Here is a 12,839-nt window from a genome sequence, read left to right on the forward strand (position 1 = left end):
ACGGTCCACTATTTTCAGCCCTTCGCTGTCTCAGTGCACACTTTGCCCAGACCTGCCAAACCTTACTCTAGACAAGGGATACATCAGAATCTAGAATCAGGGAAGCAATAGCAAGTATATATTTTATTATATTTACTCTTATTGAATTGTTATATTATGTACAGGCATAGATGAAAAATATTGCAATGGATATTCATAAAAAAACAAACAATTCATTTAAACACTGTGTACACTGTGGTTCTGTTTTGTTGAGCCTGGATCCATTTTGAGTGAGTCAGATATATACTGTGTGGGCGATATGGAGGGATATTGTAGTCATCCAAATCAAGTTCTTCTTTCACCAGGAATCCTTCATTATCAATAGTGCGACACCAGCAAATGTCTTTGCTGTAAATAAAAAATGTAAGGAAAACATGTCAGAATCAAATATGGAAAAATCTGAACAGCAATTAGAGAACACTTGTATAGCTAAATGTGTGAAAAAGCAGTGAGTCAAGAAATGTGAACAGTGCTGCAATTGAGCGATGTCATGTTTTTATGCTTTCGTTTTTTTCCTCTCCTTCTGAGAGCCACAACTTTATTTTTCCATTGACATGGCCACATGAAAGCTTTTTTTTTTCTAGGATGAGTTGCAGTTTTATGTGACACTTTTCATTTTACCACACAAAATACTAAAAACAGGAAAAAAAAACAGGATTGAACTTTGAAAAACGTTTTTTTTATTTGTGGATTTTTCAAAGGAATATATAATTCAGTTAGTGTGCCATTTTCTGAGATCCGTAACTTTTTTAATTTTGTCCATTGATGGACTTGTGTGAGGGCTTGTTTTTTAAGCATTCAGTGATATTTTTCTTTATATAATTTTAATGCATATATGACATGACACAAAAAAAAAGCAAAAACTTGAGCAACGGTTACATACCTGATCAGCCAATCACGTAGCTGATCAGCACTTGGCAGCAAGCGGGGGGTGTGGGGGGGTTGGGTGGAGAGGGAGTGGGAGATGTGATTGGGGATAGTTAGAAAAGAGCCACGAACAATACTTACAGGACGGATCAGAACAGCAGCAGAATCACAGGAGAGATTGAGGCAGATGGGGGGACAGCAGATGGGGGGGCAGTGGCAGACAAAGGGAGCATCGGTGGATGTGAGACGGCGGTGGCTGGGAGAGGGCCCAGTGGATGCAGGAGCAGCGGAGGGTGGGGGGAAAGGGGGGGACAGGGGGGAAGGGGAGTGGGAGGTGAGATTGGAGATAGTTACCAGGATGGATCTAGGCAGCGGGATCACAGGAGATGAAGAAGGCAGCAGATCGGGGAGGGTGAGAAGTGGGAGAGGGGGAAGCAGATCATGAGGGTGAGAGGTGGGGGGAGAGTGGACAGCAGATCACGGGGGTGAGAGGTGGTGGGAGTGGACAGCAGATCACGGGGGTGAGAGGTGAGAGGTGAGGGAGTACAGATCACGGGGTGAGAGATGGGGGGAGAGTGGACAACAGATCATGGGGGTGAGAGGTAGGGGGGAGCGGGCAGCAGATCACGGAGGTGAGGTGGAGAGGCGGGCAGCAGATCATGGAGGTGAGAGGTGGGGGTGCGGGCAGCCGATCACGGAGGTGAGAAGTGGGGGTGCGGGCAGCCGATCATGGGGGTGAGAGGTGAGGGGGCGGGCAGCTGATCACGGAGGTGAGGGTGGCGGGCAGCCGATCACGGAGGTGAGGGGGCGGGCAGCCGATCACAGAGGTGAGGGGGTGGGCAGCTGATCACGGAGGTGAGGGGGCGGGCAGTCGATCACAGAGGTGAGGGGGCGGGCAGGCGATCACAGAGGTGAGGGGGCGGGCAGCCGATTACGGAGGTGAGGGGGAGGGCAGCTGATCACAGATGTGAGGGGGTGGGCAGCCAATCACAGAGGTGAGGGGGCGGGCAGCCGATCACAGAGGTGAAGGGTGCGCAGCCGATCACAGAGGTGAGGGGGCGGGCAGCCGATCACAGAGGTGAGGGGGTGGGCAGCCGATCACAGAGGTGAGGAGGCGGGCAGCCAATCACGGCGGTGAGGGTCGGGCATCCGATCACAGAGGTGAGAAGTGGGGGTGCGGGCAGCCGATCACAGGGGTGAGAGGTGGGGGTGCGGGCATCACCGCCACACATTTAGAGAAAAAAGGATAGATCTAACTGTGTCCAAACATTTGTGTAACCCAGACCACAGCATCATGGACATGAACTCGCTGGTATTGAAAGAAAAAAATTCAAGTACCAGAGAGACAGGAGGCTATGGGAATACAAACTTATGATGACCTTTGACAGATTCAGAGCAGGAATTAATGTGTCTCATGGTTTTATGTCTTTTTACATCAATTAAGATTAGTGCTCCTCAGACCATCTAGGGGCATTAAAGCTCTGGACCAGACCCCAATCAGAGGACAATAAAACTTTCACACTCCTTATCTATGAACTGTTGCAATATTTATGGCCACAACAGTTTGTCCTCTTGCCATACTGATTGTTCTGCTTCACAAAACTTGTTTTATTTACTGCCCCATTTTATGTCCTGTTGTGTATATACAGTATAGGTGACTCTCAGATTTTGTGTTATACTGAGCCTGATGAAGAGACCTGCGTAGTCTCAAAAGTTTGCTATTACCATCTTTTTCAGTTAGCCATTAAAAAGGTATCAACCACTGAGGACTTCAGTTCATTTCAATAATTTTTTATCTCTACTGGCTAACACTGTACAAAGATATATTTTACCTGTATCAAAATGGAGGGTACCAGAATGTACCGCATCTTTATGGAACTAAAGGCACTTCTGAAGAAATGTGCACAACTAGACAGCGACATATTTTTCGTATCCAAATGCAAAAAGGAGAATCTGATTCCCAAAAGGACTCTGGATTAAAAACCCAATTCTACATACCTACAGTACCCATTATGCACAAAACCTTTGTCACAGGACTTCTGAGAGGCTAAGGAACCACCTTTTACATGTTTTCTACAGCAGCAAGAGTAAAATCCAGAGGGAATTTGAAACACAAAGGAGACACTTCCAGAAAGCACAAAACAAAAATTACAACAATATTATTACAGACTACGAATAGTGATGAGCGAGTACTAAAAAGCTCGGGTGCTCGAAGCTCGGGCCGAGCCTCCCAAGATACTCGTGTACTCGGCCCGAGCAACGAGCCCAATGTTATCCTATGGGAGACCCGAGTATTTTTGTGAAATGACCTCCCGGCAGCATGGAGAAACCCTAAAAATGGCACAAAAGTCTCAGAAGAGTGCTCAAATGACATGGCAACAGCATGGGGAAGACCCCTTGAAGCATTTATCACTCAAAAGTCACAGCTGTGAACAATTTTGTCCGCGTTTTACGCCATTTTTACGGACTCATCAGAAAACCTTCCAAAATGACCCCAAAATGATTTTTCATGGCGGAAATGTTAAGGGCACATACCCAATAGTGAGATAGAGCTGGTGTATGTTACTTTTTGAGATCAATACATGAAAGATTTTACGTGAAAACATTGTGTGGCACTCCGATGTCCCTGAGAAGAGACGTACATGAAGGCCTCTTGAGTCTAATGTGCCCATTTTGAGGAAGTGAGTCTTTGTAGTATTTTCCTTTGCCAGGGCAGTCCTAAATTGTGAGGTTCACCAATGCCCCTGCATACAGACGTGCATGAGGGCCTGTAAACCTGAAGTGCCCATTGTAAGGAAGTGGGTGTATTATAGTATAGCCCTTAGGCAGGGCAGCCAAAAATTGGGAGGCTCCACGTTGTCCCTGGATAGAGACGTGCATGAAGGCCTGTAAACCTGAAGTGCCCATTGGAAGGAAGTGGGTGTATTATAGTATAGCCCTTAGGCAGGGCAGCCAAAAATTGGGAGGCTCCACGTTGTCCCTGGATAGAGACGTGCATGAAGGCCTGTAAACCTGAAGTGCCCATTGGAAGGAAGTGGGTGTATTATAGTATAGCCATTAGGCAGGGAAGCCAAACATTGGGAGGCTCCACGTTGTCCCTGGATAGAGACGTGCATGAAGGCCTGTAAACCTGAAGTGCCCATTGGAAGGAAGTGGGTGTATTATAGTATAGCCCTTAGGCAGGGAAGCCAAACATTGGGAGGCTCCACGTTGTCCCTGGATAGAGACGTGCATGAAGGCCTGTAAACCTGAAGTGCCCATTGGAAGGAAGTGGGTGTATTATAGTATAGCCCTTAGGCAGGGCAGCCAAAAATTGGGAGGCTCCACGTTGTCCCTGGATAGAGACGTGCATGAAGGCCTGTAAACCTGAAGTGCCCATTGGAAGGAAGTGGGTGTATTATAGTATAGCCCTTAGGCAGGGCAGCCAAAAATTGAGAGGCTCCACGTTGTCCCTGGATAGAGACCTGTTAGGTTCTTAGTGCCTCCGTGCTTGCATTTAAAAACCGCACGTGTGTGCCTGTTGGTGGCAGCTTTCCGCTGCATTTGTGTGAGTTTTGCAAAAACTTGGATATAACACACAAGTCTAGTGAATACACATCAGCACAGCATTGCAAAATGCGCAAGGGCGTTGTCAACGAACAAGGAAGTGGACGTGATGGTGGTGCAGGCAGACACCGAGGTTGTGTGCAAGCTCTAATTTCACCACAACAAAGGGCCACATCTAGTCGCTCGCACGTCCTGTCCCAAATTCTTGGGGACCGCAGCAGTACACCGCTCTTGAACCAAGACCAGTGTCAACAGGTTGTTAGTTGGATAGCGGATAATGCTTCCAGTCAGATTGGCACCACCACAAACACTCTGTCTTCCACACGGTCAAGTGTCAGTAGCCGTGATACTGCACCGCACATTTCAGAACCTGATCCTCCTTCCTACCACCAGGCCGAGTACACGTCCACGGACATTACTGATCCCACACTTGGACACTCGGAATAGCTGTTCGTTCACGTTTCCATTCACAAATTCTGGCCTCTCGCCAGCTCCTGTTGAAGTGGGCCATGACGAGATTGTATGTACAGATGCACAAATATTTGAGCAGCCACGTTCTCACGAAGTTGGCAACGTGTCTCAACAAGGGGTGGACGATGATGAGACACAATTGTCAGGAAGTCAGGAGGAGGAGCAGGGTGCGGAAGAGGAAGACGACGTGGTGGATGATCCAGTAACTGACCCAACCTGGCAGGAGGATATGCAGAGCGAGGACAGCAGTGCACAGGGGGAGGGAGGCGTAGCATCCCAACAGGCAGTAAGAAGCAGAGTGGTGGCCCCAGGCAGACGTCAGGCAACTGTTCCCCGGAAAAACACGACACAAGGTGCCTGTACAAATGTTAGGTCTTCCCGAGTCTGGCTGTAATACTATTGTATGTATTGAGGATTTCGATTGCGTTAGGGCAATGACAACCAGAGACGAGTTCTTGGTGCAAGACATTTATAATATGCAACCAGCAAATATGTACATAAACGGAACAAAAACACAGTAGAACATAAATACAGGAAATACCTTCCAGGGACTGAGCGAAAGGGAATTCCCGGGACCGCGCACCGGACTCCCCCAGGGAGACCACCAACAGCAAACCCCTATACAGGGACTGTCTGGCAATCACCCCAGAAGCCCTAAATGCGCAGCAGCCGGGACACAAAAGGGCAATAGGTAAGTCGAAAAATGTCTGTACGTGATGTGAGTCCAGAGTGGTATTAAACGGAAGGAACCGGGCAGAAGTTCCGACCAAAGACGGCAAACGGAGTCCAGGTACAGCTAGATGATACCAGATGAAGTCCAGAGTCGGTGTCGGTTGTTTTCCAAGAGGATCCGAATAACAATCAGGAACCAAAAGCAGCAGGGCAGGAGCACACAGGAAGCAGTATACTCAGGCACTGGACTAAGCTTTAGGGGCGGCTTTTAAACAGATGGACAGGAAGTAGGGCAACAGAACAGAAAACTCCATGTTAACAAAGGGCAAGCTCTTTCAAAAGAAAACTGGAAAACCCGGAACTCTGACACTGGCAGTTTTTTAAGTTGGCTCCAGATGATTCTAAAAAAGCCATTTGCAACACCTGCCATGCCAGCATCAGCAGGGGTACCAAAACTAGCAGCCTGACCACCACCAGCATGATCAGGCACATGTCAGCCAAGCACCCGACTTTGTGGGAAGTACAACAGAGTCGAGGAGCAGTGCTTGCTGATGTCACTGCTACGTCTTCGCTGGTTGTGCATGCGAGCCAATCCCCTGTCCATGCTGCCTGCGAACAAGCCTCCTCCACTCCTGCACCTGCAGTTGCCTACGCAGAAAGAACACCATCATCAAGCACGTCCTTGTCCCAGCGCAACGTTCAGTTATCCATTCAGCAAACCTTTGAGCGCAGGCGCAAATACACTGCCAACACCCCACATGCCACAGTTCTAAATGCTAACATTTCGCGACTGCTTGCGCTGGAAATGTTGCCTTTTAGGCTGGTTGAGACAGAAGCATTCCGCGAACTGATGGTGGCAGCTGTCCCACGTTACTCGGTCCACAGACGCCACTATTTCTCCCTGTGTGCCGTCCCCGCATTGCATAACTAACCACGTGTCACAAAACATCACACGTGCCCTGAACAACGCTGTTTCAGCCAAAGTCCACCTAACCACAGACACGTGGACAAGTGCATGTGGGCAAGGACGCTACATCTCGTTGACGTCACACTGGGTTAATATTGTGCAAGCTGGGACCCAGTCTGAGCGAGGGACGGAACACGTCCTTCACACACCAAGTTTTGCAGGCCCTACCTCAGTCAGGGTTTCACACACACTTTACAGCTCCGGAATGTCATGCTCCTCAGCCTCCTCCTCCTCCTGCGCATCCTGATCCACTTTACCCTCCACACCAGTCCCAAGCTGGAAGTGTCGCTGGCGGAGGAGGGGACGGTGCGCTCTCCCACTGCTCGGGTCCGGCTGACGCAGCTCTACGGCTGCTGCTGCTCGTTGGCTCGAGCGATGGCCGGATCCCGGGGACTCGAGCGGCGCTACTCGCCCGTGAGTGAAAAGGGGTGGTTTGGGTTTTGGGGATATTGTCCGTGACGCCACCCACGGTTGTGGTGATTGTGTGGACACCACCGCTGCTCTGGACGGGGATCCCGGGAGCCTGTGACAGGGAGCAGCTTTGTTGTTATTTCTCCCCTCCGTGGGTAGGGGGGTTGGTTGTCCCGGGGCCTGGTGATGGGGTAGAGATGGATGACAGGCGGGTTGCGGGGCCTGATGAAGTGCATGGTCGCAGGGGCAGCGCTGTGCCGCACGGCACGGAGGTACTCACTCAGCCCAATGATGATGACACAGTTCAGGGTAAAACAAGTGGCTGGATGGACGGGTCACTCGGACGGCTGCGGTTGTTCCTCCCTGCAGGTTAGTGATGACTGTCTCTCCCTGCACCTAAGTTAAGTGTTGGTAGTGATGGTTTCCCAACGGTAACCCGCTCCCTGACCTGGATATGGGCCGGAGGAGCCCCTTTTGCCCACAGGCGCTGGCCCTGGGAGACGGTTGCCCTTGGCGGTGGCTGTGTCTCCCCTTCACGGTTGTACGGTTGCCTTCTATCTGGACTTGGCTGTTTGGAAACCCTGAGGTCCCCTTCAATAACGGATTTGGCAAATTCACGGCGACACCAAGCCTTGCCGGGATCCGAAAGTCCTCTGCCAATGGTGCTGGCTTCTCTTTGTATACCGGTCCGGTACGGCCGGGTCACCACCCGTCCACGGTCCTTACGGCAGACTCCAATCGGCCTCCACTGCAGACGGTCACCACATCCTGCCAACCTTGCTGTCCTGTCCGGGCCACACACCCGGACCAACTTCAGGCTCTTTGCTGTCACTTTTCTCCTCTCTACTACTTTCCTCCTTCCACTTCCTTAGCTTAACTCTCACTGCCTGTGTTTTCCCTCCTCCTCGGTGGGTGGAGACCAACCGCCTGGCTCCACACCCTGGTGTGGACAACAGCCCCTGGGGAAGGCAACAAGGATTTTGTGTTTTGACTATGATATGCCTGCAGGGAGTGTGGGGTGTTTAAGTGTTGTGCTCTGTGGCCCCTGGCTTGTCCAGGGCGACACAGAAGCACTGCAGCACTGCCTCGGCGAAGCGGCAACAGGCAGTGCTGAAGCTAATCTGCATAGGTGACAAACCCCACAATGCAGAAGAGGTGTGGACAGCTCTGAAACAGCAGGCAGATCACTGGCTCACAACTCTGAACCTAAAGCCAGGAAAGGTCGTGTGTGACAATGGCCGGAACCTGGTGGCGGCTTTGAGGCGAGGCCAGCTGACACATGTTCCATGCGTGGCCCATGTGCTCAACCTCGAGGTTCAGCGGTTTCTAAAGTCATACTCAGAGCTGTCTGATCTGCTGGTAAAAGTTCGCCGCCTGTCTGCACATTTTCGAAAGTCACCTACTGCTTCAGCCGGCCTTGCCGGCTTAAGACGCCGTTTGCATCTTCCGGCACACAGACTGGTGTGTGATGTCCCCACGCGTTGGAATTCAACTCTGCACATGTTGGTCAGGATATGTGAGCAGAAGAGGGCAGTTGTTGAGTACCTGCATCACCTAAGCCGTCGGGAAATGGGTCAAACTCCACACATAACACCTGAGGAGTGGAGATGGATGTCCGACCTATGCACCATCCGCCAAAACTTTGAGGACTACAACAAGATGGTGAGCGGCGATGACGACATTATTAGCGTCACCATACCGCTTCTCTGCCTTCTAAAATGGTCTCTGCTCAGAAAACAAACATGATGCATTGCAGGCGGAGCGCGATGAGTTTCAGCAAGAAACAGTAGTGGGTGTGGGTGATGAATGATAACACACAGCCCAGCCTCGTCTCATCACAACGTGCAGTGGAGGACTATGACGAGGAGGAGGATGAAGACATGGAGCAACTCTCTGGCCAAATTGAGGATATGACATGCAGTCATATCCTCGGTTCAGCGTGGCTGGCCAGAGGACAGGGTAGATGATGAGGAGGAGGAGGACAGCATGTTCAGTCATCGTGTTGGTCAGGATACTGAAGTGATGGCTGTTAAGAGTCTGGCACACATGGCTGACTTTATGGTAAGCTGCCTGTCTCGTGACCCTCGCGTTAAGAACATCTTGGCCGACAATCATTACTGGTTGGTAACACTGTTAGACCCACGCTAAAAGGAGAACTTTTTGTCTCTTATTCCCGAGGCGGAGAGGTCAGGCAAAATGCAGCAGTTCCAGAAGGCCATAGTCACGGAAGTAGGCAAAGCATTCCCCTCACAAAACGCTAGCGGCATAGGTCATGAATCAGTGGACAACCGAGGCGTACAGCCGAGAGAGGCACAAGTCCAATCCGCCAGAGGTAGGGGAACAGTCTTTAAGATGTGTGACAGTTTTCTCAGCCCCTCACGTACCACAGCCCCTGAGGTGCGGGGTAGTGCCACAAGAAATCCTAAGTTTGCCCAGATGCTGAAGGAGTACCTTGCAGATCGAACAACTGTACTCCGACATTCCTCTGTGCCTTACAATTATTGGGTATCCAAGCTGGACACGTGGCATGAATTGGCTCTCTACGCCTTGGAAGTCCTGGCCTGCCCTGCTGCTAGCGTTTTGTCAGAGCGTGTTTTTAGTGCCGCAGGTGGAATCATTACAGATAAACGCACCCGCCTGTCAACTGAAAATGCTGACAAGCTGACTCTGATCAAGATGAACAAGGGTTGGATTGGGCCAGACTTCACCACACCACCAGCAAATGAGAGCGGAATTTAAAGTTTGCCATGTACCTCCACTCACCCATGGGTACACACTTCTGGACTTTGGATAATCGCTGGACTGCTCCTCCTTCTCCTCATGCGCCACCATGATGATGACCGTTACAAATTGCAATACTTAGGCCTTTGTTTCAGGTATACCCCCAGTGGTAAATTTTTTCGCCCATTCTTTGCAGAATGGACATTACAACGACAGGAGACCCGCTCCTTTGCAATGGGAACAATGTTTTGAGGCCCTCATGCACGTCTCTACCCAGGGACAACGTGGAGCCTCCCAATTTTTGGCTGCCCTGCCTAAGGGCTATACTACAATAGACCCACTTCCTTCCAATGGGCACTTCAGGTTTACAGGCCCTCATGCACGTCTCTATCCAGGGACAACGTGGAGCCTGACGCTGCCACCGACTGCCACACACGTGCTGTTTTTAAATGCAAGCACGGACGCAATAAGAACCTAACTGGTTTTTAGGAGCGACAATTACTGAGAAGTCTGACACTATCAGACACTGCTGACTGACGTGTATTATACACTAGACTTGTGCGTTATATAATAGTTTGTGCAAAACGCGCACCTGTACGCTGCCACCGACTGCCACACACGTGCTGTTTTTAAATGCAAGCACGGACGCAATAAGAACCTAACTGGTTTTTAGGAGCGACAATTACTGAGAAGTCTGACACTATCAGACACTGCTGACTGACGTGTATTATACACTAGACTTGTGCGTTATATAATAGTTTGTGCAAAACGCGCACCTGTACGCTGCCACCGACTGCCACACACGTGCTGTTTTTAAATGCAAGCACGGACGCAATAAGAACCTAACTGGTTTTTAGGAGCGACAATTACTGAGAAGTCTGACACTATCAGACACTGCTGACTGACGTGTATTATACACTAGACTTGTGCGTTATATAATAGTTTGTGCAAAACGCGCACCTGTACGCTGCCACCGACTGCCACACACGTGCTGTTTTTAAATGCAAGCACGGACGCAATAAGAACCTAACTGGTTTTTAGGAGCGACAATTACTGAGAAGTCTGACACTATCAGACACTGCTGACTGACGTGTATTATACACTAGACTTGTGCGTTATATAATAGTTTGTGCAAAACGCGCACCTGTACGCTGCCACCGACTGCCACACACGTGCTGTTTTTAAATGCAAGCACGGACGCAATAAGAACCTAACTGGTTTTTAGGAGCGACAATTACTGAGAAGTCTGACACTATCAGACACTGCTGACTGACGTGTATTATACACTAGACTTGTGCGTTATATAATAGTTTGTGCAAAACGCGCACCTGTACGCTGCCACCGACTGCCACACACGTGCTGTTTTTAAATGCAAGCACGGACGCAATAAGAACCTAACTGGTTTTTAGGAGCGACAATTACTGAGAAGTCTGACACTATCAGACACTGCTGACTGACGTGTATTATACACTAGACTTGTGCGTTATATAATAGTTTGTGCAAAACGCGCACCTGTACGCTGCCACCGACTGCCACACACGTGCTGTTTTTAAATGCAAGCACGGACGCAATAAGAACCTAACTGGTTTTTAGGAGCGACAATTACTGAGAAGTCTGACACTATCAGACACTGCTGACTGACGTGTATTATACACTAGACTTGTGCGTTATATAATAGTTTGTGCAAAACGCGCACCTGTACGCTGCCACCGACTGCCACACACGTGCTGTTTTTAAATGCAAGCACGGACGCAATAAGAACCTTACTGGTTTTTAGGAGCGACAATTACTGAGAAGTCTGACACTATCAGACACTGCTGACTGACGTGTATTATACACTAGACTTGTGCGTTATATAATAGTTTGTGCAAAACGCGCACCTGTACGCTGCCACCGACTGCCACACACGTGCTGTTTTTAAATGCAAGCACGGACGCAATAAGAACCTAACTGGTTTTTAGGAGCGACAATTACTGAGAAGTCTGACACTATCAGACACTGCTGACTGACGTGTATTATACACTAGACTTGTGCGTTATATAATAGTTTGTGCAAAACGCGCACCTGTACGCTGCCACCGACTGCCACACACGTGCTGTTTTTAAATGCAAGCACGGACGCAATAAGAACCTAACTGGTTTTTAGGAGCGACAATTACTGAGAAGTCTGACACTATCAGACACTGCTGACTGACGTGTATTATACACTAGACTTGTGCGTTATATAATAGTTTGTGCAAAACGCGCACTTGTACGCTGCCACCGACTGCCACACACGTGCTGTTTTTAAATGCAAGCACGGACGCAATAAGAACCTAACTGGTTTTTAGGAGCGACAATTACTGAGAAGTCTGACACTATCAGACACTGCTGACTGACGTGTATTATACACTAGACTTGTGCGTTATATAATAGTTTGTGCAAAACGCGCACCTGTACGCTGCCACCGACTGCCACACACGTGCTGTTTTTAAATGCAAGCACGGACGCAATAAGAACCTAACTGGTTTTTAGGAGCGACAATTACTGAGAAGTCTGACACTATCAGACACTGCTGACTGACGTGTATTATACACTAGACTTGTGCGTTATATAATAGTTTGTGCAAAACGCGCACCTGTACGCTGCCACCGACTGCCACACACGTGCTGTTTTTAAATGCAAGCACGGACGCAATAAGAACCTAACTGGTTTTTAGGAGCGACAATTACTGAGAAGTCTGACACTATCAGACACTGCTGACTGACGTGTATTATACACTAGACTTGTGCGTTATATAATAGTTTGTGCAAAACACGCACCTGTACGCTGCCACCGACTGCCACACACGTGCTGTTTTTAAATGCAAGCACGGACGCAATAAGAACCTAACTGGTTTTTAGGAGCGACAATTACTGAGAAGTCTGACACTATCAGACACTGCTGACTGACGTGTATTATACACTAGACTTGTGCGTTATATAATAGTTTGTGCAAAACGCGCACCTGTACGCTGCCACCGACTGCCACACACGTGCTGTTTTTAAATGCAAGCACGGACGCAATAAGAACCTAACTGGTTTTTAGGAGCGACAATTACTGAGAAGTCTGACACTATCAGACACTGCTGACTGACGTGTATTATACACTAGACTTGTGCGTTATAT

At 49.2% G+C, this 12,839-nt stretch overlaps 1 protein-coding gene across 1 annotated transcript in view; it reads right to left on the minus strand.

Moving 5' to 3' along the window:
- Nucleotides 1-212: 212 nt before the first annotated feature.
- LOC142290249 (uroplakin-3b-like) overlaps nt 213-12,839 on the minus strand; it is a 52,419-nt gene continuing 39,792 nt past the window's right edge. The window contains exon 6 of the mRNA XM_075334198.1: nt 213-387. Coding sequence (XP_075190313.1) covers nt 213-387 — 175 coding nt within the window. The remainder of the gene's footprint in view (nt 388-12,839) is intronic.

This window comes from Anomaloglossus baeobatrachus, chromosome 2, assembly GCF_048569485.1.
Source record: "Anomaloglossus baeobatrachus isolate aAnoBae1 chromosome 2, aAnoBae1.hap1, whole genome shotgun sequence".
Lineage (NCBI taxonomy): Eukaryota > Metazoa > Chordata > Amphibia > Anura > Aromobatidae > Anomaloglossus > Anomaloglossus baeobatrachus.